At 36.4% G+C, this 27566-nt stretch overlaps 2 protein-coding genes across 7 annotated transcripts; one reads left to right on the plus strand and one right to left on the minus strand.

Moving 5' to 3' along the window:
* Nucleotides 1-7049: 7049 nt before the first annotated feature.
* Nucleotides 7050-9608, plus strand: LOC145596765 (uncharacterized). Its single transcript, XM_081652967.1, has one exon. The coding sequence runs from the start codon at nt 7050-7052 to the stop codon at nt 9606-9608; it is 2559 nt and encodes an 852-aa protein (XP_081509093.1).
* A 10600-nt stretch (nt 9609-20208) lies between these two features.
* Nucleotides 20209-27127, minus strand: LOC145598090 (uncharacterized). 6 transcript variants are annotated; one of them, XM_081654392.1, is made up of 6 exons: nt 26874-27127; nt 25716-26028; nt 24125-24189; nt 23905-24021; nt 23238-23417; nt 20209-21440 (listed from the first exon to the last, which is right to left on the minus strand). In XM_081654392.1, the coding sequence occupies exons 4-6, from the start codon at nt 23986-23988 to the stop codon at nt 20823-20825; spliced, it is 882 nt and encodes a 293-aa protein (XP_081510518.1). In that variant the 5' UTR covers nt 23989-24021; nt 24125-24189; nt 25716-26028; nt 26874-27127; the 3' UTR covers nt 20209-20822. The 6 variants fall into 6 exon arrangements, with proteins under 6 accessions (XP_081510518.1, XP_081510520.1, XP_081510519.1 ...); XM_081654394.1 differs by lacking the exon at nt 25716-26028; XM_081654393.1 differs by lacking the exon at nt 24125-24189.
* Between the last annotated feature and the right edge of the window lie 439 nt (nt 27128-27566).

Below are 27566 nucleotides of genomic sequence, written 5' to 3' on the forward strand. Positions count from 1 at the left end.
AGGATCAATCATGAAAATTCACGGTTCTAATAATTAGGCAGCACAGCAGTTCACCAGGTAATATTGGTATGTATGTGTCCCACCCAGAGCAGAGGTTATGGATATGGGCTAATATACACAGAACAAGCAAGGAGTAGAGGTGTGTTTTTCCGAAGACTGTACCAAGTAAACTCCACAACTATGGACAAATGAGCAAGAAGCCCATGGACAAGATAGTGCAAACCAGGTTATAAAGGACAGTTGTATAACCACGGTATACTACAGCTTCAACATACAAGGGGCAAAAGCTGGATCCAACAGATGGCCATGGATCCAATTGAAAATCTGGCAAAGACCGCAACAAACACTGAGCACCACTAATTACTTCAAAAACTGCAGATACCATTGACCTGGGGCAACAAGCATAACAGCAAATCAAAGAAGCCGCTAACAGGTACAGCAATGCAGATTTCCATCCCAAACATTTCTGAGGTGCAACCTGAGGAATAATTATTCATCCTTTTTTTATACTGTAATCATCGAAGGGATGAAGCTAGTTATGTAGCAACAACAAAAATCTTAAAAGACAACCATACTCTTGAATTGGACAAAATTACAGGAATCCATAGGATGAAGCCAAAAGTTTGCAGGTAATCCATTTACAGAAAACTTCTTCTCAAACTTTTAACCACAAAGTATACAGCAAACATCCTTTTGAAGGCAATAGGAAGCCAATCCTGAACGATAACTTTAACCAACTCTGTGCTCTTTTTGAAAAAAAAAAAAAAAAAAGCTCACCTACAGAACATGCCAATTCACATAGGAAGCATATAACATGCCATGTAAATCTGTAGCTCCTGTAGCTGACAGAAAATTTTAAGCATAGCCAATAGAAATGTGCCCCCATGGACAAAAATCTAATTGGAGTAATAAAGAGACTTAATGAATATAGAGCCAAAACAAAAAGAAAGATTAACTGCAGAACATAACAGCAAATCATATTCATGCAACATTCAGGCATCAGCCACTAAAAAGTCAAGCACAGCAGCAATTTGTACCTGAATCTGAAGTCAAGCTCTCAAATGGGTGACAATAGAAGATGAGGGCGATAACTGAAATGACATTATCAGAGTAATTACAAGTTTTACAACATATCAGACTCACCAACTATAACAATGATATTGACTGTTACAGGGGATCTATATTACATAACTTAACAGCCCCACACTTGTCATTTCTATAATGGCAGAAAATAGCTGACAATCTGAAGGTAAATATTTTTGCTCAGGCAAGATCAAGGCCCAGAAGTCGCAGGACATAACAGTGTATTAGTCACAAAAGACTGCATGATAACCTTTAAGCCTTATTAAGCTCAACAACCTAATGCTGCAAATCACGTAACATATGCATCACACTCAGAGCAATAGTGAGCCTTAGCCCCAAAATTATTTGGGTCGGCTTAGATAATCGTCATAAGAAACCGTCCAAAAAGGAACAAGAGCGTAACAAGATAATCAATTGAATAAATGTTTTTTTAAAAAAAGGTGTGTGAAGTGAGAAACAGAAAGAGTATACAAATGAAATTTAAGAGAGTTTTAAAAGAGTCATAAGGTGATAAAAAGGAGAGGGGAAACATGTGAGTAAAAAACATAAAGGTTTAAGATAATTTTAGCAAAGGAAATTAGTTAAGTTTGCAAAACACAAGTTGATTAAATAATAAAACTAAATACTAAAATAAAATGAACAAAAGTAAATATGTATATATATTAAACCATGACATGTCCTCAACGCAAGTTTTCTCCCTCCACTCCACCCTATCTAACACCATATTTCCTCAATCCCCAAAACACTCATATTGCTCTCAATCACCCTTCTAAGTTTTCTTAGGTCTTCCCCTACCAATTGTGATCAGAACACTTTGTCACTCTTCAACCATCCTTACCAAAGCCTCAATTAGTTTTCTTTTTATATGGTCAAACCATCTTAGGCGATTCTCCCGCATCTGGTATTCAATAGATGTAACCCCTACTTTCTTCCTAATTATTTCATTCCTCAATTGATCCTTTCTTGTATAGCCACACATCCATTGCAACATACGCATCTCCACCACATTCATCAATTGATCCTTCCTAATTATGCACGTGATTTGCTTCACAGCTCAACATTTGGTACCAGGTAACAAATGAAAAATAATATCAGGGACTGTTCTGAAGGCATATGCTAATACAAATTTCAGTCTAATGTACGATATCACTAATTATAAACTAGATAGTTTATTGATATACTTCGTAGCTTACTATTCCCATGTGCTTCTAGCCACTTCATGTGGGGCAGCACCAAAAGTATAAAACTCAGTGAGTCCATAATATATGAAACTCATACATAGTCTATGTCCAATTTTCAAAACTGAATGAAGTGATAATATATCGATACAGCCTACTTATATCCCCATGAGCTCCTAGCCACTTCATATGGCGCACCACCAAAATTTCAGTAGTTACAAAGCATTCTATTCCGGAATTACAAAGACACTTACCTAAATTTAAATGTTGTCCTCAAGACAACAATCATAAGCCAACCCAGCAATCAAAACAACTAAAATCCATTCAAGGAAAACCCGAACTAGTTGAAGAACATATAATCAAAGATGAACCATCCAAGAAATTCACCCCCCCACCCCCTCCTCTTACCCCCAACATTCAAAACAAAAGCCCTTTGCTTTACATTTCATTATCCCTGACAACCACAAAGGGAGATCAGCTCCAATATGAATCCATACTATAGTCAAAAATGTGATTCATTCAATCATTCAAAGGAACTACGGATGTCAGAACAATGATTCCTTAGTTCTACAGAAAAACATTTAACACCGCAAATTCCAACAGCATACCAAATTACTACTAACAAATTTCCAGTCAATTCAAATCAAAACTGCTCCTATCGACCAAAACACTTCACCACAAACAAATTGAATTACGAAATCTCAATATATGCAATCTTAATTCTTTCTAACAAATGCAAATCTCAATCTCATAAAATCAAATTAAATCTACTTAAAGAGCTATCAAAATCAATCCAACGATATGTATAGGTCAATTAATTAATAGAATAGTGAAATGATCTATTAAGTAAGAGCTAGCACGTAGAAATAAGTAAGTTCACCATAGACTCCAATTCGGTTGATGCAAGGCAGGATCCAGAACACCAACAACTGAGTAGAACAAACTAATCAAACACTACTTACTGCCATACAAATCTGTGGCCCCCGTAGCTGACAGCTTATATTAATGATAGCCAATAAACATATGCCACCATTGACAAAAATATAATTCAAGTGACCTTCATGATTATAAAGCCAAAACACGAAGAAAGATGAATTGCAAAGCATAGCACCAAATTACTTCCATTCACAAAACTTCAGGCATCAGGCCATAAACTGCAGAAAAGTCAAGCAGAGCAGCAATTTGTATCTGAATCCAGAATCAAGCTCTCAAATGGGTGAAGATCAAAGATGAAGGCAAAAATTGAAATACCACTATCAGACCATTCATAATTAACATATCTGACTGACTCACAAAAATGATGTTGACCATCACAGGGGGTATATTGTACATTAACTTAACAGCCACTCACTTCAGCCATATGTTATTACTTTGCAAAATATAGCTAATAATATGATGGTAAATACTGATGCTCAGCTACACCAGAGGCCCAGAAGTTAAGATCAACGACCAAATGTAATATGCCGCATATTCATCACATAAACATATTTAACTATTTATCACTCGAAGCAATAGGGCAATACAGAGAACAATTTGTAATAAATGCACAATATTACTCACAGTATCTTCTCTTCAAAACTAAACAAATTAGTTTTTAGTCATTATTGAGCTAGTAACAAATGGAAAATGATTGTTAAGCAATACCATTTTTACAGTCTAATGCATGGTAAAAGCCTCACGCACTTCAACATAGTCCGTGCAGTCAAAATGAGGCGGTAGTTTTTCAATACAGCTTACCGTTTCCATGTGCTTCTAGCCACTTCATGTGTTACATCACCTAAATAACAAAACTCAACTAGTCCACAATCTGTAACACTCAACATATATATATATAGTATGTAAGTCGAAATTATAGAACTGAATGAGACTATTACTTATAAATACAGCCTCTAGAATCTCCATGTCCTCCTAGCCACTTCACAGGGTGCTTTGGAGCACCATCAAAATTTCAGTAGTTGCAGTAACAGTAAAGTCCTAATTACAAAGACACTTACTAAAAAGTTTACGTTGTCATCAAGACATCAATTATAAGCCAAGCCAGCAATCAAAGCTAATAGAACCCATTCAAGGAAAACCCGAAACAACTGAAGAACATATAATCAACAATGAACCATCCAAAAGATTCACACCCCCTCACCTCAACATTCAAATCAAAAGACCTTTACTTTACACGTCAATGTCCCGATCAACCACAAAATGAGACAAGACAAGCTCCAATACGAATCCAAACTATCTTCAAAACAAGTGATGTCATCAAGAGATTCATTAAACCAATAACAATCGATTTCATCAATATGAGTTTACAGTGATTCTTTAATCAGAACAAGAGATGTCAACAATAATTCAATTGAATTCAAATCGATTCTACAGCAAATGGAACTTCAAATTCATTGTTTATCTAATTATATAAGCATCTCAACTATCTTAATTCTTAATCTATCATATATTAGATAATTGAACAAGGTTTAGACCAACAACAATCGATTTCATATCGATTCTACAGCAAATGGAACTTCAAATCCATTGTTTATCTGACCTTTTTAGCATCTCAACTAGTCAACTATCTTAATTCATAATCAATCATCGATTAATCGCCTAGTTCTACAGCAAAACATACTACACAACATCGCAAAATGAGTAAATTTCCAATCAATTCAAATCAAACCTACTCCAATCAAACCAAAAAAATCACCACAAACAAATTCAATCACCAAATCACATTTCAACAAATCCAAACTCATCCAAACAAATTCAAATCACAATAACTCACATAAACAAACAAATCAGCTCAAAATCAATCCAACAACAACAACCAACAATCAATCAATAAAAAAAAACACAGAAATGAATCAACAACCAGCTCAAAAACAAATCACCAAAACCAAACTCATCCGATCTGATAAAATAATTCACAACAAACTCCGATTCAGTTGATGCAAGGCGGGATCCGGAATACCACCGGCTAAGCAGAAAACAATCAAACTGACGCCGCTGATTACGCGGCGGCGGCGGCTGCTACGGCGGCGGAACATTAATTTTTCCCCAGTTCCCGACCTGCACCAAGCGAATCAGAGGCTGCCGCAAATCTCTCTTCGCCGCCTCTCTACCACTTTCTCTCTCTAAAAATATCTCTACTTTCTCTCTCTAGATTTGTGAATGTAAGAAAAAGGAGAGGAAATCTATTTATAGTAAAAATAATTTTTTTAATTTTTGTTTAATTTTTATTTTGCTAGTTTTGGTTTTGTGCTGTTTATTTCTGAGGCTATACCTATTTTCAGCTAATCTAATCTAACAACTCATGTGTTTTGAGGAGAGAGAAAGATTTAACCAAAAGATGGGTTGGGTATTTATAAGGAGTAACAGACGACTAGGATTTTGACACGTATGTAGGTTACGTTATTGTTGGTAATCGGTGAATAACCCGCCCGTACTTGACGGTGTTTCTAAAACGGGTTTCTTTTTTTAGGTTTTTTTTTAATTATGATGGGTTTCTAATTTGGGCCCACCATTTTTGTGTATCTTGCTTCTCAAGAGCCCTTTCCCTAAATAATGTTGGGAAATTATCTAATTCCCAAATTACCGCTAATCTTTTTTTAATTCCCACCGTACCGTCCACGTCAGCGGTTTAGTGGGAATTTTTTTAAAAACCGGTTTATTAAAAAACCGCTACTTGAAGTAGCGGTATACGATTGAAAACCGCTACTTGAAATAGCGGTTTATTTACGAGAAACCGCTACTTCAAGTAGCGGTTTGTATTTACTAAGTATTTTTTTAACAAAATCACTTCCCTTTTCCCTTGTAAAATAAATCAACTGATCATCCCCAAAAAAAAAAAAAAGTCGACACTCCTCAGTCCTCACCATCATCAATCCCCGCGCCGGAAGTTGTAATCGCCGCCGTCACCGACTTGCTCACGGTTGTTTACCGACACTATGGCAAAGAATTAGTGAAATTGTTGTTGGGTTTGCTAAATTACTGGTAAGTTGCTCGTTGTTTGTGCCCTAATTATTTTTTTAATTCAATTATCAAATTAATTGATTTGCTTTTTATGAATTAATAGCTTTCTTAGTTTGTTCTTGTTTGTATTTAGCTTTCGTTGCTTTTTGTTTGCTGTAAAATATAGTTTGTTGCTTTTTCTTTGTTGATCCCGTAAGCATCTTCATTAAAAAAAAAAATCAAATAAATTCTATGCTAAATTCATGTGTTTGACAATTTGTGCTTAAGTGTGTAGTTTTAGTGTTGATGTTAGGACTAATTGAATATTATTGTAGTATGCTTGCTGTAGACTTGTAGAGTTCAATCTCTTGGTTTCATAAAAAAAAAATGAAAAACAGTTGTTAGCTTTCTCTTTCTTAGTATCTTATTTATAGATTAATGATGTTAGAGTATACCATCAACATTAAGCAATTACATGGGACCATATGCATACATGAAATATTAAATTGTTAGTTGTCTCTTTCTTAGTATCTTATCATTTTGCTGGGACCATTGGCTTTGATTGTATCATATATTTTTACTAGGACCCATTAACAGCTTATTTGTTTTAATTATATAGAGGTGTTTGCATGCTTCATATAGTATAAAATATGGAATGCCAATGAATGCATAGTGGAACTTTAGGATTATTATAACTAGTTTAATTATTAGTCTTGTTATTAAGTTTGCTGATGATTAACCACCATTACATGTGTGCAAGGGGTTTCTAAATAAATTTATATTCGTGCTCGTCTTATTAAAATTTTGCAAAACTAATTTCTTAAATTAATCATGGTGTTTTTAGAATGAAACATGGAGGTACCAAACTACCCTCTATATTGCTATTGGGGTGGGGAAATTAATCACAAATATGGTGATGTAACGTATAGGGGTGGAAATCAAAAATTTGTTTTTGTAAATCATGGGATGACATATTCACACGTTCTCAACAAGCTATATGAAGAATTGAGTATTGATCCTAGATTTGTGGAGTTGAAGGTGGTTATGCGGTATCCTATGAATGGGGCATATGTCGCAATTCCATTGAATGACGACAATGCTCTTAGGGCTATGTGGATTGCTGTGACTCAGACTTCTTCTATCGCAATGCAATTGTACATTGAACAGGTTTCAAAGGAGCCAGTTGTGCAAACTGATACTGGTTCCTTTCCGGAAACGGATTATTTTTGTAGTAAGGAGCAACCAATTTCCCTTACTAATCAAAGTGTGGGGATAGGCTCATTCACAAGAATGCTTGTTGATCCCGAATATGTCAATGAACATCTTTCAGAGATTAGGTCTCCGACCTCATTGCCTAATGTTGAAACCTCAACAAGCACACAACCACAAGCCATTCTCGATTCTCTTGACCCAAACAATGTTGATGTTTTTGGGGATGTCGAGATGAATGATACTGATGAAGATGATGATGAATATGTAATTGAAGCTCGTGATAAGGCAATTAAAGATAGCGCTCCTACTACAGACTTCAATGAAGTGCCGCAAGTTGATCCACATTTGAATAACTCATGGATGACTTGGTTAGGAAATGAGACATATAACACGGGTGGGGAATTTGAGGTTGGACAACAGTTTGATTCATTGCAACAACTGAAAGATGCTGTGAAGTCTTACTCCATAGTTAGAAATCAAACCATTCGAGTTGTGGAGGCAGAGCCAGAGAAATATGTTGTTGAGTGCAAGAGGAAAGAACAATGTAGTTGTTCGTGGAGGCTTAGAGGAGTGAAAGATCCAACACTATCTACTCTTAAAATTGTTCGGTACAACGGCCCTCATGCAAGTAATTGTGTTGGTGACATCGACTCCGTGGATCATAAGCTACTCACTTCTGAGTTTGTTTGCAATGCTCTTTTAGATGTCCTTCGCGTTGACACTTCATTGAAAATCAAGACAATAGTGCAACTTGTGAAAGAGAAGTTTCAGTTCTCAATAACCTACAAGAGAGCATGGTTAGCGAAACAAAAGGCAATAAAACTCATTTATGGGGATTGGGAGGGTTCATTTCAAGAGTTGCCTAAGTACATGCAAGCGTTGAAGGAATCAAATGCTGGAACTGTTGTTGAGTGGAGGTTGTTACAGAGTACGGTACCTGGAACTTATGTTTTCCAACGAGTTTTTTGGGCATTCAAGCCATGTATTGATGGATTCCGTCATTGTAGGCCCCTTATCACTATTGATGGAACTCATTTATATGGAAAATACAAAGGGACTCTACTTATTGCTATGGGAACCGATGCTAATTTTCAATTATTCCCCCTTGCGTTTGCGGTTGTTGAAGGAGAAAACAATGATAGTTGGTCTTGGTTCATGGCTTGTATTAGAGCTCGGGTAACAGATAGAAAAGGTCTATGTGTGATATCTTATAGACATGCTGGCATTTTAGCAGCAATGGATGAGGTTGGAAGTGGTTGGGAGCAGCCCAATGCCTATCACAAGTATTGCACACGTCACTTGGCTTCTAATGTGAATTCAAAATTTAAAAGTGTCGTCATAAAGAACCTTTTTAGCAAAGCAGCTGATGCAAGACAGAAGAAGAAGTTTGATCACTACATGAACAAAATTGGTCACTTGAATGTAGAGGCTCGTCGGTACTTGATGGAGATTCCATACTATAAGTGGTCCATCCACCATGATGGTGGTTTAAGGTTTGGTGTGAAGACTACAAATATGTCAGAAGTTTTCAATGGAGTCTTAAAAGGGGCTCGTTGTCTCCCGATAACTGCCTTAGTGCAAATGACCTTTTTTCGAGTGAACTCCTATTTTGCAACTAGACGAAGTTGGAGTAAAAGAAGACTTGAAGAGGGCCATGAGTTATCAGAAAAGGCTACAAAGACAATAGAGGCCAACATGGAGAAAGCCATGCACCATGAGGTTGTTGCTTTTGACTATGATGCCATAGGGTTGTATCAAGTTAGGACAGGTCGTGGAAGGAGAAAAGCTGGTAAAGGTGGTAACTCCCACACTGTGAATTTGATGAGAAAGACATGTACTTGTGAGAAGTTGAAAATATACAAGTTACCATGCTCTCATCTCCTAGCAGTTTGTCGGCATCGAAGCCTATCACACTCAGATTTTGTGGATTCTTTTTTTAGGACCGTCGAATACGGACATTCTTACTCGAAGTGTTTCACACCAGTTCCTGATCCTTGCCATTGGTCCACTTACAATGGGCCTAATGTTGTAGCCAACCCAGATCTAAAAAGAGGCTCAGGCCGACGATCTACTAGAATCAGAAATGAAATGGATGAGCGTCCATATCGTGTCAAGAAGGCATGCAGTGTTTGTCGACGACCTGGGCATAACAAGAAGACATGTCCTATAATTAGTGGTGGTGTTGGATCATCTGGGTAACGACCATTAGATATTGCTAAAATGCTTAAATTGTGTTCTAAAAAATTGAAATCTTATTTATTATTATTTTTTTCCTTATGCATGCTTGAAATTAATTAAATTTCCTCTTATCATGCAGGTCCCATGGATCCGGTGATTCGACCAGGCCCAATTGATTCATCTGTTCTACGGTTGCAAACTTCCCATAGGAGTCATGATGTTTGGAGTGGTGTGGCTGATAGAGTTTTGTCAGTTAGGGAGCATGTGGTCAGTTTGGGACGTGAGTGGAGGGTAGAGGGTAGAGTACTAGACTATGTGAAGCGCATTGGGTTTTACGGTGTGCATAGAATAGCAGGTGGAGGGTTTTTGCTTGACCGTTCTCTTCTCACTGCGTTGGTTGAGAGGTGGAGGCAGGAGACACATACTTTCCATCTTGTGGTGGGAGAGGCCACCATTACTTTATAGGATGTCGCCGTTTTGTTAGGTTTGAGAGTTCATGGCCCACCTGTCATTGGTCCTCCGTTCGAGGGATGGCATGACCTTGTTGAGGAGTTGCTTGGAGTTCGACCTGGCGTTGATGATAAGGGTAAGCCATTTCTAGAGGGATCTTCTTTGAAGTTGACATGGCTCAGACGACACTTCTCACAGATTCCAGAGGGAGCTGATGAGGTTACTGTTCAGCGACATAGTCGTGCTTACATTCTTACTCTCATGGGATCTATTCTCTTCGCTGACAAGAGTGGCGATGCTGTGTCACTCTACTACTTGCCGTTACTTAGAGATTGGGAGACAGCTTCGACCTATAGTTGGGGGAGTGCGACTCTTGGTTTTTTGTACCGTCAGCTCTGTCGAGCATGTCAGAGAGGAGCGTGTCAGATTGGAGGCCCACTTATTCTAGTGCAATTGTGGTCATGGGAGCACATTTGTATTGGTCGACCCTATGTAAGGAAGCCTCGAGATCAGCCGCAAGAGGACCTTCAGGAGGAGGATGATATTTTAGGGACTCAGCATGAGCGAGGTGTTGACTCCTTGGCGTGCAGGTAGTGTATTGCTTACAGTTTTAGTTCTTACATTGTTGTCCCTGATGAGAACTAAGAATTATTATTAACTATTTTTACAGTTGGCTACGTGTACATCTTTCGTGTGCGCATACTGCTTCTGGACTCTCATACTATCGAGATGCGTTTGACCATCAGCAAGAGGACCAGGTATAATCGTTACTTTGTTATGCATTGGCATTTGTTCATTGTAATAGTTATATTAACTTATACAAATAATATACATATTTTGGGAATTAGATGATTTGGCAGCCATATACCGAGGCGGTTATGGAACGACTTCCAGAGATTTGTCGTTCTGACATTCACATTTGGCGTACACGCGCCCCTCTTATTTGCTTTGACGTCGTTGAGTTCCACCTCCCAGATCGAGTCATGCGTCAGTTCGGGTTAGAGCAGCCAATCCCAGAGGCAGTAGACACGGACGTTGCTCTACACAAGAAGGATCGAAGGGGACAGCGTAACTGGGAGATTCGACATTCAGACCATGTACATGACTGGGGTCGACGAGAGGCATTAGTAGTCCAGGGTAACCCGTTCACTGGGACTTCTTCACTACTCATGACAGAGTACATGGCTTGGTACCATCGCATCACGAGGTTGATCATTACTCCACCTTCGCAGCCACGCCCCCCAAGTCATTACCAGCCATCTAGCTCTGACCTAGTACTTGTATGAACTTCATTTCAATTCAATTATAAAGTAGTTATTTCGTTTTTGAATTCATTGTACTAACATTAAAACTAACTTCAATGCAGGCACATGCAGTTGCTGATTTGCACGCGAAGCTATCGGGAGCTACTGAGACCATCTCTGACTTGCCACCAGACAAGGCTCTACCATTTGCCATTCAAATGATACAGAGTCTTACATCATTTTGTGGGCAGACCTTATCTAGGGTGGGGCATTCACACCTTATTGACCAGCCTCGAGTGTCCACCTCGCTATCTTCTTCTGCTTCTATTGTGCACACTCGGCCGATTAGACCACCATCCCGTCGTGGTGGTCATTCATCACGTGCTTTTCGTCCACCGACTCCCATTCACTCTCCCTTGCATGCTCCTTCCCCCTCTCCCTTACATGGTCCTTCTCCCTCTCCTACAGTTCGACATCCGCCAGTTGTCACTTCTGCTCCACTTTTTCCACCTCCCCCACCCTCTCCTCCTCCTCAAACTCTACTTGTTTCTCCTCAACATACCATCATCACATCTCCTCCACTAGTGCAACACCGGTATCAAAGAGTTCGATGGCGTGGAAATAGTAAGTCTCAGCTTGGAGTTGGAGTTGGCCTACATGATATTCCAGAGGACGAGACACCTACATCACCTTCATCATCACTTCATGGGAAGAAGCAACGTACGAGCTAGGTGTATATTTTGGTACCATTGACATATGCTATTTTGCAAATGATTAGTATTTCAGACTTTGTTTATAATTAATATTTGATAAGTATTTGACTTTGCTCTTAGATTACCTTAATACAATTTTGACTTCCATGGATTAGAATGTTTAAGTAAGTTGTTATTTGTGGTGGTTGTGTAGAAGATATGGTATACGGACTTTGCAGGCTGAAAATAGTAGGTTTTAAGGTTTTACAGGTACACTTGCAAGTTTTTTTTTTTGGTTGATTTACTAATATTTTGTTTTAAAAAAAATTTTACAGCAAAAACCGCTACTTGAAGTTGCGGTGTCTGTTATATAAACCGCTACTTCAAGTAGCGGTGTATAATCTGTAAACCGCTACTTGAAGTAGCGGTGTTGTGATGAAAACCGCCACTTCAAGTAGCGGATTATGCAATTAAAACCGCTACTTCAAGTAGCGGTTTTTCTCAGAACACCGCTACTTCAAGTAGCGGTTTGTTGCTGGACCGAAAAAAAAAACCCGGTTTGTTCTCATTAGCTTACGTGGACGGTACGGTGGGAATTAAAAAAAGATTGGCTGTATTTTGGGAATTGTGTGTTTCCCCAACATTATTTAGGGAAAGGGCTCGCTTCTCAAGTCAATAAAGTTTGTGTGAACGGTTTTTTGTTTTGTGACTTTTTTTATTTTGTTTTGTGACTTCTATGATCTCTGTTTTTTTTTCAACTTTTTGGTGCGTTAAATAATTCATTTTCATATTACTAATTTACTATGGTCTATCCCTAAAATTACTTTTTTTTTTTTCATTTTTGTTTCTTTACAAGATTGTTTGGTTTTCTTTTTACAAGTAACTAGATTAGTCCCGTGCGATGGACGAAAATATAGAGTGTATATTTTATGTATTATTACGTATCAGAAACTTATTGAGACATAACCCTTAGTTGTAAATGCTAATTTTATAAAATTAATTTTGAAGAGGAACAAACCGAATATAAAAATTTAAGCATATACATAAAAGTTAGATTTTTAATATACGAATTTAATTTAACAAATAAAAAAATGATTTTAAACTTGTAATATATACAGGAAAATAGAAAAAATGTATACATCAAAGTATTTTGTTCGGTGAAGCTTAAGGGAAAGATGTATTAGATACCAATAGTTGGTGATAGAAGAAAAATAAATAAATTAAAGAGTATAGATAAATTGAGAGGAGGAGATATTAAATTTGAAATTTGAAACCAAAGAAAATATAATGACGTCAGATTTTTATTTAGGCGGGAAAATTTTTCTTATTAAGCTGTCACGTGGATAATATGATGTCAGCGGTTGTTCCTTTAGTTTATTTATAGATAGATACTCTACTGAAATTTATTTGTGCTAAATCACGAGATATATTTCTTGTGAAGAGTCTACTTGAAATGATACTCCCTTTGTGTTAAAAAGAAATGATACTCCCTCAGTCCCATAATACATGAGACGTCAGACTTTTTTTCACTATTCATGCATTAGGTTTTACTATTCATTATTACTAACATAATAAAAATATACTCAATCATAAAATATGTTGTTCAATAGGTTTTAATATAAAGTTTCATAAAATAATTTTTAAAATAATTTTCATTACTATTTAATTATTTAAAAATAAAGTCAAATTAGTGCATTAACATATGTACAATGTTTGACTGTGTCATATATTTTGGGAGAGTATTAGTAAAAAGGTTGGTGAAATGGGTAGTGATTAGTTTATATATAATTCAAAAAAAAAAAAAAAGTATTAAATATGGAAGAGAAAATATAGAGAGAAGATTGTTACGTTGTATTTCATATTCCATCTAGTACGGGATATATATAGATGTACATTGCCTAGGGTTCCATCAACGGATAAGATCAAATACCCAACTCTAGAGTATTCTAGATAGTACATGGGATAATAGTCATCCACAATAGATATTTTCATAACACTCCCCCCTGGATGACTATTTATTGGATAAAACAATAACTAACATTTACTATAAAACCCGTACAAAATAATACACTATAATGCGCATAAGATGCTGCCTCGTTAAAAACCTTACCAGGAAAACCCAGTGGGAAAAAACCATGGTTAAGGGAAAAAGAGTGCAGCGCGCATTAACTCCCCCTCATGACTACATCACTTGAGATCTTTAAGACGACGCAATCCAATGCCGTAAGCTAACTTTTTGAATGTTGCTGTCGGAAGAGCTTTAGTAAATAAGTCAGCTAAATTCTCACTTGAACGAATCTGCAATACATTTATATCTCCATTCTTTTGAAGATCATGAGTGAAGAAAAATTTGGGTAAGATGTGCTTTGTTCTGTCGCCTTTGATGTATCCTTCCTTAAGTTGAGCAATGCAAGCTGCGTTATCTTCATATAAAGTTGTTGGTGCCTCTTTCCCAGATGATAAACCACAACCTTGTTTTATATGTTGAACTATCGACCTTAACCATACACATTCACGACTAGCCTCGTGAATTGCTAAAATCTCAGAATGATTGGAAGAGGTAGCTGCAATGGTTTGTTTCATGGAACGCCAAGAAATGGCAGTACCACCATATGTGAACACATATCCAGTTTGTGACCGACCATTATGAGGATCAGATAAATAACCTGCATCTGCAAAACCAATCAAATTTTCTTTGGACAACTTTGGGAAAAATAAATCCATATCTTTCGTACCTTGAAGGTAACGAAGTAAATGTTTAATCCCATTCCAATGCCTTTGGGTTGGACATGAACTAAACCTTGCTAATAAATTAACTGAGAATGATATGTCGGGTCGTGTATGACTTGCAAGATACATTAGTGCTCCAATTGCACTAAGATACGGTACTTCAGGACCAAGAATTTCTTCATCATTTTCCCGAGGTCGGAATGGATCTTTCTCTACTTCAAGTGATCTTACAACCATAGGGTTGCTCAATGGATGTGCTGAATCCATAGAAAATCTTTTAAGAACCTTTTCTATGTATGTTGATTGATGCACAAGGACTCCATTCTCTAGGTGCTCTATTTGTAACCCTAAGCAGAATTTTGTCTTTCCTAGATCTTTCATTTCGAACTCTTTCTTTAAATAATTGACAGTCACTGAAATCTCTTCAGGAGTTCCAATGACATTCAAATCATCAACATACACTGCAATTATAACAAATCCCGATCCAAATTTCTTTATAAAAATACATGGGCTAATAGGATCATTCTTATAACCTTCTTTCAACAAATACTCACTTAGACGGTTATACCACATTCGCCCAGATTGTTTCAATCCATAAAGAGATTTGTTCAATTTAATACAGAAATGTTCTCGAGAACTAGATTTTGCTGCTTCTGGCAGCTTGAATCCTTCTGGGAGCTTCATGTAAATGTCATTATCCAGTGGGCCATATAAATAAGCTGTGACTACATCCATCAAACGTAAGTCAAGTCCTTCTCTTATTGCCAGACTAATCAAAAATCTAAAAGTAGTTGCATCCACCACAGGAGAATATGTCTCCTCATAATCAATACCAGGTCTTTGTGAGAATCCTTGTGCAACTAAGCGTGCCTTATATCTTACAACTTCACCCTTTTCATTTCTCTTTCGCACAAAGACCCATTTATATCCCACTGGCTTTACACCTTTAGGTGTACGGACTACAGGTCCGAATACTTCTCTTTTTCCAAGAGATATTAATTCTGCTTCAATTGCTTCTTTCCATTTTGGCCAATCATTTCTTTGTCTACATTCTTCAATGGATTTTGGTTCATGATCCTCATTATTATCCATAACATCTAATGCTACATTGCATGCAAAAACATCATCGACGTCGATTTGATTTCGGTTCCATGTAATTCTAGACATCATATAATTTATTGAAATTTCTTCATTATCAGGTACCTGAATTTCTTCTTGTATCATGTCTAAAGTCTCTTATGGAGATCCTTCGGAAATTGTTTCTTCAATTTGACCATTATCAATCAATGCTCCTTTTCTTTTCCGAGGATTCTTATCTTTGGAACCTATTGGTCTTCCACGTTTCTGACGTGGTTTAGACTCATTAGCAAATTTATTTTGTCCTTCCGGGACATCTATTTTAAATGGAGAATTTACAGCTGGAATATGTGACTTGGTCACTCTTTTTGGGTCAGCAAACGAGTCTGGCAATTGATTCGCTAAACTTTGTAAATGAATTATCTTTTGAACTTCCAGTTCACATTGTTTAGTTCGAGGATCAAGATAGGATAATGATAATTCATTCCATTTAATTTCCTTTTCCAGCTCTCTCTTTTCTCCCCCTAATGTTGGGAAAAGTGACTCGTTAAAATGACAATCTGCAAAACGAGCCGTAAATAAATCCCCTGTTGTAGGCTCAAGATATTTAATTATTGACGGGGATTCAAACCCAACATATATCCCCAACCTCCTTTGAGGACCCATCTTAGAGCGTTGTGGTGGAGCTATTGGGACATAAACCGCACATCCAAAAATTCTTAGATGGGAAATATTTGGTTCCTGACCATAAACCAATTGTAATGGGGAGAACTTGTGATAACTTGTTGGCCTAATGCGAATTAGTGCTGCTGCATGTAATATAGCATGTCCCCAAGCAGAAATTGGGAGATTGGATTTCATAAGCAATGGTCTAGCAATTAACTGAATACGTTTTATTAATGACTCTACCAGACCGTTTTGTGTATGAACATGTGCTACAGGATGTTCAACATTTATCCCAATGGACATGCAATAATCATTAAAAGATTGAGATGTAAATTCACCAGCATTGTCAAGCCGAATAGTCTTAATAGGAGTATCTGGAAAATGTGCCCGTAACTTAATCAATTGGGCAAGTAATCTCGCAAACGCCAGGTTACGAGTTGATAACAAAGACACATGTGACCATCTAGTTGATGCATCAATTAAAACCATAAAATATCTAAATGGTCCACATGGGGGATGTATGGGCCCACAAATATCTCCTTGTATACGTTCCAGAAAACTAATTGATTCAAAATTAATTTTAGCTGGTGATGGACGAATAATCAACTTGCCTTCTGAGCAAGCAGCACATGAAAAATTATTATGAAGAATCTGCTGGCTCTTCAAAGAATGTCCACATGAGTTCGTAATTATTTTTCGCATCATTATTGAACCGGGATGGCCTAACCGGTCATGCCAAACAACAAAATTATCAGTAAACTTCTGGTTTACTATAGCATGAGCTTCAATAGCATTGATTTTTGTGTAGTACAAACCACTGGAGAATGTAGGTAGTTTCTCCAAAACATGTTTTGAGCCTTGAGTTATATTTGTGATTTGAAGGAATTCATTATTTTCTTCATTGATTGTCTCAATATGATAACCATTGTTGCGAATATCCTTAAAACTTAACAAATTTCTTTGAGACAATGGGGAGTATAAAGCATCAATTATTTTAATTTCAGTTCCCCAAGGTAATTTTATAGTGGCTCTTCCGGAGCCCTCAATGATATTTGTACTACCCGATATGGTACTCACATTAATCCTTTTCATCATCAAATGAGAGAAATATTTTTTATTTTTAAGTATTGTATGAGTAGTTGCACTGTCAGCAAGACATAATTCTTCACCATTCATAGCAAATTGATGAACTTGAGTAATATCCATGTTCTTCATGAAATAAAATACATGTCAAAATATTAAGCATAAAAATAAAAATGATAAAATAAATAAATCAATAAAAACACTTAAATAGTTCATAAATTTATAAAGCAAAAGTCCTTATGACAACGAAAGAAATAAACTTAAGCAAATCACTACAATAAGCAAACATAAGTCTAATACTTAAAACTGACACAAAACAATATAATTTTAATTATTCCCTTCTGGGGCAGTGAAGAAATCAGCAACTTCTAAATGAGTTGTACTCCCAAAATCAAAATTATTCTCTTCCGGGGAAGTAAGGAAATTAGAAACATCAAATTGATTGGCATTGCCAAAATCAAAATCACCTTCACCATCTTCAAGAACAAGGTTTGCCTCAACTTTATTTCCTTTCTTCAATGATTCTTGGTAAAGTTCAACAAGATGCTTTGGAGTTCTACAAACCCGAGACCAATGACCTTTTGCTCCACAACGATAACATATATTGGTATCACTTTTCTCTTTATCATCCCTACGTTCCCACTTCTGGTGGGAATGTGAGTTTGTGAAATGACCTTCACGACCTCTACCATATCCACGCCCACGACCCCGGCCGCGCCATTGGCCACGACCGCGACCTCTACCTCTACCTCGACCATTACTGCTGAAATGGTCTCTGTTTTTAGTTTCTTTCCCGTTATGGGTTGTCGCATTCGCTTCAGGGAATGGAGTAGAGCCAGTAGGGCGTAATTCATGATTTTTCATTAACAACTCGTTATTTTGCTCAGCCACAAGAAGACAGGATATTAATTCAGAATATTTTTCAAATCCTTTTTCTCTATATTGTGTCTGCAGGACAATATTATTAGCATGGAAAGTGGAGTATGTCTTTTCAAGCATTTCTGCGTCAGTAATATTTTCTCCACATAATTTCAATTGAGAAGTTATTTTAAACATAGCTGAGTTATATTCACTAACAGATTTAAAATCTTGCAATCTCAAATTCAACCATTCATAACGAGCTCTAGGGAGTATTACTGTTTTTTGGTGGTCATACCTTTCCTTTAGATTACTCCAAAGGATTTGTGGGTCTTTCACAGTTAAATATTCATTTTTAAGTCCTTCATGGAGGTGATGGCGAAGGAATATCATGGCCTTAGCCTTATCTTGAGGTGTTGTCTCATTAGCCTCTTTGATTGTTTCACCAAGCCCTTTAGCATCTAGGTGTATTTCAGCATCTAACACCCATGATAAATAATTTTTTCCGGTAATATCAAGGGCCACAAATTCAAGCTTCGCAAGGTTCGACATTTTTCACTATACAAAATAATATTAAAAGATAAGTATATATAAATAGCATCCAAAAGTATATATTAAACGTTATTAGCCAAATTAACAACATTATACATGTACTCCTATACTCGCAACATTTATCTTTTACGCATTCGTAAAATATAGTCAAGCTAAAATAATACATAGCTATACATAAGATAATAATAGTAAAATTGCGATGATCAAACATCTACGATATCATAAGTATTACTATACAAGTAGAAGATTAGAGAGAATAATTGACATGGAACGAACTTATTATTTGTCTCATACGAAGTTAGGCAAATTGTATCAATATATTTACTCATAAAAAAAATCAATACAAGTTAGGAAGATGATAACATATTGCATCAAAAACATTGCAATATATACGTACCTTCTTTTTTTTTTTTTTTTATTTATTATGGCTATGGTGCTGATAACGTATTAAATATGGAAGAGAAAATATAGAGAGAAGATTGTTACGTTGTATTTCATATTCCATCTAGTACGGGATATATATAGATGTACATTGCCTAGGGTTCCATCAACGGATAAGATCAAATACCCAACTCTAGAGTATTCTAGATAGTACATGGGATAATAGTCATCCACAATAGATATTTTCATAACAAAAAGTACTTTGTATAATTTAAATATTTAGAATTTGGGGTATATGTTCAATCGCTAAAAACATGGAATTTTAGAAATGAAAGGTGTAATGCTTAAGAAACTTATAAATAGTTGTGGCATGTATGAGATTGATGGGTTGTATTGTCCTTAATTAATTTGTCAAAGTTTTGGCATGTGATTGTTAACAAAAATGAATAATCAGAGGATAAGGTAGCAGCTTGCAAATGAAGAAATTGATACATCACAATCAAGTTTGGACTAATTTGGTTTTGTCAAGAAAATAAACAAACATGAGTTGAAAATTCAACCCAACAAAAAAAAATGTTGATCAAGCTTGAGTGACACACTAGATGATGATATACTTTTTGTATTCCCTCCATTTTTTATTGTTATACTTTAACTGACACACAGTTTTAGGCAAATTAATTGATTTAAATATAAAAAAAAAATACACTTTAATAATCTCAACTATAGACAATTTACTTTTAATAATCCCAATTAAGGTCACAAGGACGCTAATATTTTACAGTACAAGTTTACTAGCGTGTGAAGACTATGCATGATCTTACCTAATGATTAAGTCGTTAAAACTAATGAAATTAGCAAAAGTTATAATAATATACATTGCATGATAGACAGATAGTATTAAAACCATAAGAAATGTGATGCATGTGTCTAAACATGGAAGAAATAATTGATTTCTTTGGGAAGATTAGATGAGTTAAGTTGGATTAAACAATTTGCTAAGCCAAATATCTTTTACTTGAATCCTATACAACTTTCTAGGACATTGTTCTAGTTGACATTTGACAAGCTTCATGGAGTTCAATTTGAAGAAGAATTCAGCTCATCCATACTCGAAATATGAGAGTCCTGACTTGTTCACATGCGCGTCAATTGAGGAATGTTTTTAGCCCATCCGAACCTGCTCTGTTCAAATGGCTATGTTCATGTACCTCTAGCCAATACCATAAACAACTGTAAAAACATCTACAAATGCCAACTGCAAAACCTTTTTTTTCATCTCAAAAGTAGAGGAAATTGTTTTGGGGGGGGGGGGGGGTGGTTTGTAGACAGGGGAGGGGGGTTTGTAGACCATTGCACACCACCTCAATCAACCTTAACAGACTTCCTACATAAGCGAAAAGTTATACAGACTTCCTACACAAGCAAAAAGTTATGAAGACCTCCTACGAAGGGAAAAAAAGTCAAGTATCTAACTAAATATTACATGCCTAAAAACCGATTTACTACAAAGGACCAAGTTCAGACCCTGACCCTGACTCTTGTCCTAGAAAGGTGGAAATGACTGGAGACAACATATGGGCAACTTTGGGCAATGTAGGATAGGAAAGTGTGCCAAGGATAAACCAGTTGACACTTAAAAGTGCAACTGCATCAGCAGCTGGTCTATTTCTAATGGTCGAGAAGAACTGCACTACACTCCTCAAAGACAAACCCACCACAGTGAACAGAGCCAACACAAGAGGCATGCAAGGGTCTTTAGCTTCCCAAATAATCATTCCAACCAGCAGAGATAACAAGGAGCTAAAAAGACTCTGGGACAGCGCGACCTCCCTTCGTTGGTTAAGAGCTGAATCTACATCTATGTTGCTTGAGAAAATTAATGGTGTAAGTGGATCCACAAGCCCTGAAGGATTCATCCCAGTTCGGAGTTGTTCCTCGGTAGCCCTGGGTGTTTTTGGCAACTGTAGGTCTTCTTGCAAGTTGTAATTTCCACTTTTTCTTGAATGCCAAGGACGCTCATCCTTTTCAGGATCAATCGACATGTCCACTTTCCCTGGATCACAGATTCCTTTAGTTTGAACTTCCTTCAGTCTAAGATTCTTGTCTTTTAGGCGCTCCACCTATTAGAAGACGGTTTAATTTATGTTAACACTAAATTTTGTTTATACTTTATAGGTTACCTCATTTAAAAACAAATCCTTTTTTTTTTGGAATACATACTGGCTTAAGCCAAAATGTATAACTTGTTGGAATGTTATTCAAAAGCAAGTGCCACCTTCTCAATAGTAGTGCAACCTTTCGCAAACCCAATTGAGCAACTAACATAAGTGTAGCAAAATTAATCTTCTTTAGTAATAAAAACAAATTTTACTTGATAAATCATGCAGAACTTTCTACAAGTGCACAATATTTTGTAGCTTGCACGTAATCAATACTTGGCAACAGCTATGGATATAAATATTCGAGTATCATACCAATTTAGACCCAAAAGTAGTCTGTAGCCCATTATTGGAACATGCACATTTGATTGTTTTTGCTCTACACTTGTGGTGCCAGCACTGATAATTGCCTATATCAATATGCTACTGCAGAACACGACAGCCTAATATAAAGGTGTTCAGCTACACTCACTCAAAAAAGGATACAGAAATAATTCTGCTTTCTCATCAGCTCTCAAAGAAGTAAAAACTCCTCCAATTCTTTTATTTTTAATGTTTATATAGTTCTGCTTCCCTCCCTTCCACACATTATTGATTAACTTAAAAAAAAAAAAAAAAATCCTTTATTTTTAATTTTTTAGAAATATATAATTCTGCTTCCCTGACTAAATACAGGTAAAAAGATCCCATGTCCTCTCCCACATAATTTTTTAATATCCAATCATACTTCCTTATATAGGTTTGTAATTAGTTAACCCTTATGAGCCTTACCCCTTAAAAACGCTCCCAAGTGATTGTTCACCCCCCCAGCGCACCCCCCCACCCCCCCCCCCCAACCCTCCCCCAACCCTCTTATGTAAGACCTGCTATTCCATGAATGCCTCTATATGCCTGATGATGGATATAATAGCTAAGTAAACATTGATATTCCACCTGGAAGGACTGCCAAGAAAAATTAATCAAGATAGTTCATATGATTCAACCGTCACCATATGCCAGATATAGGACAAACAAAGTTAAAAGGTAAATTTACCGCATAAACAGCACAGCTACTATCACCTTTCAATGATATAGCATAACTCTAGTTTACTTCCTACTCTTTCTCAGCCTCAACCTCCAACACAATAGGGTCGCGTCTTAAACAGTGAGCCAGCAATGGTTTAATTGTACATTAATATTTAGGTACGATACTATCTAATAAAATGACCCCATCATTCCATGATATTTTTTATACCCTGTGGGAAATTGTCTCTCTTATTATGGAAGCCTAATACAGAAAAATATGTTGTTTACTTGGTAAAAAATATACAGTGTGTTGGAGTCTCTTGGATGGTAGCAGTAAAATGTGGCTCGGAAAGGAGTTTTCTAATAAAAGCTCCTATAGTTTGAGGATGCTCAATATTTTCGATGTAGTATGGTACCTTTGCAATTACAATGACCATTTTTTTTTTTTTTGTAAGAAAGAATAATAGATAAGAACAAATCTACCACTTCACCTTGCCCTCAACGAAGCCATTAGCTGCAAATAGGCAAGCAGTCAGCCCCTCCACTAAGGAGTTTATGTCAGAATTTTAAAAAGGTAGTTTTAATCAGAAATTCTAGCAGAATTGAAGGTCTAGTAATCCAGAAAAAGCAATTGAAAATAAAAATATGCAAAAAGAAAACAACATAAATTAAAGTTGATCAGCATAATGCAATATTTTCAGAGAGAAGGAAATCTAGAGCACAAAAAAGCTTGTAAAAGAGAGAAATTCTCACCTCTTTCTCAAGGAATTCAATTTTACTAATAGCTTTGTCATGCTCCTCTTCTAAATCAGCCAACATCGACTCCATTAGATGATGTTCCTTGACAGCTAGCCTCAAATGTCCTGCTAGCTTCTCACTATCCCACGAGAGGCTCTCTAGCTCATTTTGCATTTCCTGAAGAAGCCTCTCCATCTGCATCAAAGGCATATTTAGAATAGTTGTCAATCACAAGTTCCCTTCATACCCAAACACACAACAACAACAGCAAAATAAAATAAATAAAACAACAAAGAAAGAAAGTGAGAAAGGATAGTAAGAAAAATAAATGAAACTACGCTTATCAGGCCTCGAAAATAAGTGCACAAACTGGAAGATTTAAATATAAACAAAAGCATCTCAAGTTCTAACAAAAATTTGATTATCATTCCACATATTAACAGCTAACAACCAACACTAGCACCTTTTTTTAATCAGCATCATTATAAAGAATTAATGCTGACAGGCTAACTAAACAGCTAATAATGCCTGAACGTGAAACAAGTAATTTTAATGTATAGAGATCAGGAATGATGTCGGACATCCATTTGCTATTTGACTGATAGAGCATTTTGAGAACTTGGGGACATCCTGACCAAGAAAACTACAAGACCTAATGAAAGAAAGTATGGAGAAGACCTACCACTTTCTCCCTTCGGAGTGCACCTAAAGCTCGTATAGGAAGAGTTGTGATGCTCACAGTCCATAGGATAAATCTCCAGCACATATTTGCGTGCCAGTTAACTATCAGTCCTAGAAGCTGCATCCAAGTAACGATCGATAACCAAAGGCTTCTCATAAAAAGAAAGAACATGAGCTTCAGCATGTAATATTATGCTAACACAAACAACAGCAGCCAGTACTTGTGATTGTTGTGAATCAATCCCAGCAGCTTTTGAAGCAGGCTCCAAATAACTGTACTACATGTCTGAAATTTTTCTATATTAGTCAAAGGTACAAGTACATGCTTGGTTGACAGAAACATGATTGAAAGGTAGCCACAACTAAAAACAATGATACAAGTACAAGTAAAAACATGGTATAAGTACAAACATGATACAATTAAAAACATGATACAAGTACAACAATGCAACAGAGCACTGATCTTGCTTTACAATGCTATACTGCTATAGTACCAAGAAGTAATCTTCTAGCATGGAAACTGACCACCAAATCATTAACAACGAATGAACAGTCATATACTATCACATAACCTGGATGACTCTATTCTACTAACGTGAGAGCTGTGGAACAAAATCTTTAGAAGTTACCCACATTTGTCCAGAATTCATGAGATGAGTGAAAGCGTTAATTAAGGCCAATATACAATGATGTTGGGAGGACTCGAAGTACAAATTGGGGAATTTACCTGAGTAATACTTGCAAAGTTGCAATGGCTTGAAGCCATCTCTCCATATAAGAAATTATACATACATAAAAACAATAGTAACAAACCATCTAAAAATGCACCACAGTTTGTCAAAAAAACAGGTATGATACTTGCTACAACTACATAAGGATCACAGATTACGGAATCTCTCTAATTCTTCCCTGCCCCTAAAGTCAACTTTTGCTAAAAGAAATCACTTGTAAGAAGCTACCAGACAAGATCCCTACAGATATGGGCACAAATCAAATTATGTCCAACTCACCCTCAGTAACAATAACACAAATCTTTGTCCCTCACATCAAAGACATGTGGTGGATAGTGGTAAAGAAAGACCTAACCATTACTCTCCTTCACAAACTGCATCAAGCATTTAATGGCTAAAGCTAGCAATCCTAATTATCACAGCTAACAAAGTTTGAGTACAAAGTGTTAATAGAATTTTCAAGGCGCACCTTAGGCGCAGGATACTCTAAAACGCCTTGGTGAGCCTTTGCGCTTAGTTATATATTGCGTACAATGAGGCAACCCAAGGAAAGTTCATTTTTCCCCTTATATATTGCGTACAATGAGGCAACCCAAGGAAAGTTCATTTTTTCCCCATATATGCGTAGTCCAGTGTTAATATACACTAGTATGAATAAGATAGATACATTAAGCTTATGCAATGTTCTCCACACTCCACCTTTTCCTCAAACACTCTCATAGGGCTTGTTATTCAACTTATCTTCACCTATTTAAGACAAAACAAGAATTTTCACACAAAAATATTCATTAAACAAGATAATTTTTTTTTTTTGTTTGACAAAACAAGTCTTTCAGACAAAGTAAGTTTAAAATAAGATAAGCTTAGTCAAAATCATGGAAAATTTTACAATTGAAAATCATTTACTACCGACAAACAATCTAACTATAATAAAATTCATGATAACATACTCAATTTTGTTCCCACTTTAAAAATTCTGAAAACTGTAACCAACAGCCAACCACTACCAAAATCACCGGAAATTGCAAATTTTTTACATCCACCTTAAAAGACAAATGATAAAATATAACAATTTACATACGTAGTTATATCATAACCAATGTGACACACAATCATGTCAGAATTGGCCCAAAAGCTTAAGTTGATGGTTGAGGCCCGGGAACATGTTTTATACTCTATCACGCCCCCTCACAAGAGAGCCATTTGGGCTAAAAGTGTGGATGCAGCATGGCCCTCCCTCATATCCAGCGCTTAATATTCCACTTGAAAGTGGGGGGTGGATGAGATTCGAACCCGTGACCTTTGTGTCACACTGGCTCTTGATACCATGTTAGAGGACCATCTCCACCAAAAGCTTAAGCCGATGGTTGAAGCCCAGGAATATGTTTTATACTCTATCAAAAACAAACAAATTATCTAAATTAAAAACAGATTTGTTGTATTACAATGAATCTCAAAACCTTCTAATGAACAGTATAGTAGACTACTCACAAGGTGATATCTAAAGATACAGGATTACAGCATTTCTTCAATCCTCAATATAGACACCCTTTTAACATTCAAAAAATCATAATGACACCGATGCCATACTACGATCATAAATCAAAGTAAACAACAACGTTAACCTCCTGGCCAGTGGCCACACAAGATATAAGTATACAGGCTCCAAAATCCACATGCATTTGACACATCTAAATCAAACCAGGTATACACAACCTTATCATTAACTTATCAAGTCCTCACTTAACAAACATATCATGAAAATAAGATTTATAAGAACATCAAACATAAATCATAAACACAAAATCCTGACAAATCCAACTGAAATATTTGCACTTTTTGACAAACCCAACTGAAATTTTGCAAGTTCTCACAAACCCAACTGAAATTTTTGCAATTTCTGACAAACCCAACTGAAAATTTTACCATTTCTGAAACACCCAGATGAAAATATCTAATTTTGACAGACCCAGTTGAGATTTTACAATCTCTGACAAACTGAATTGATATTTTACCCTATCTGACACACCCAAGTGAAAAAAAAATGCAATATCAAACAGCCCAAATTCTTCAGACCCCAAATACAAACAACAAAACACCAAAATCCTGGATAAAATTGAACCCAAATAAGCAGACTACTAACACAATTCATAAATACATATATAATTGAAGAAATTGACAAACAGAACAATAATGAAAACAATTGAATTAAATTAGAGAATTGGTAAAGCGTGATAACCTATGTTGTGCGAGGATGGGGAAGTCGTTCAGTTCACTGACAGTTGCAGAAACAAGAGCGGAAGAAAGAGAAAAGGGTTTAAGAGAAGGATGAAGAGGTGGCAACAAGAGTTCGGCCATGGTAGACACGTGTGGTAGAATTGAGAAGGAGATGAGAGAGAAAGAAGAGGGCGGGAAAATTAATTATATAGCCTGCAGATCTACGCGTCAAACTTAGCATATCATCTTAGTTTGCTGCTAGCTGACTCATCCTGACGATTTCCATTCGGATTTTAAAGGAGAAAATACAAGTTAATCTCGTTTTTGGGATAACATTTTAACCGCTAATACCAATAGCAGTGGTTTTAGATTTTTAAGGTAATCCGCTATTGGTGTTAGTGATTCCCCTAGAGGTGATAAAAAATCGTGCTGGTTGGGCCCATGCATAAAATCTTGTGTCCATCCCCGTAAAATAGTTTTGGGCTTTTTTGATTAAAATGGGACTTTCGAGTTTTTTCGGATTGGGCTCAAATTTTGAACTAAAATTGCAATTTTAGCCTTGTCCAAAATTTTTAGCTACAACCCCCTATAGGTAAAGCTCCCTACTCCCCCTATGTACTACGTCCTTTTGCTTTCTTTTTGATTCCCTTTTTTTTTTTTTTTTTCTTAGTTCCTTTCTTATCCTTCAACCCATGAATATACTTCCTCCGTTTTC

This window comes from Chenopodium album, chromosome 20, assembly GCF_948465745.1.
Source record: "Chenopodium album chromosome 20, dcCheAlbu1.1, whole genome shotgun sequence".
NCBI classification, from domain to species: domain Eukaryota; kingdom Viridiplantae; phylum Streptophyta; class Magnoliopsida; order Caryophyllales; family Amaranthaceae; genus Chenopodium; species Chenopodium album.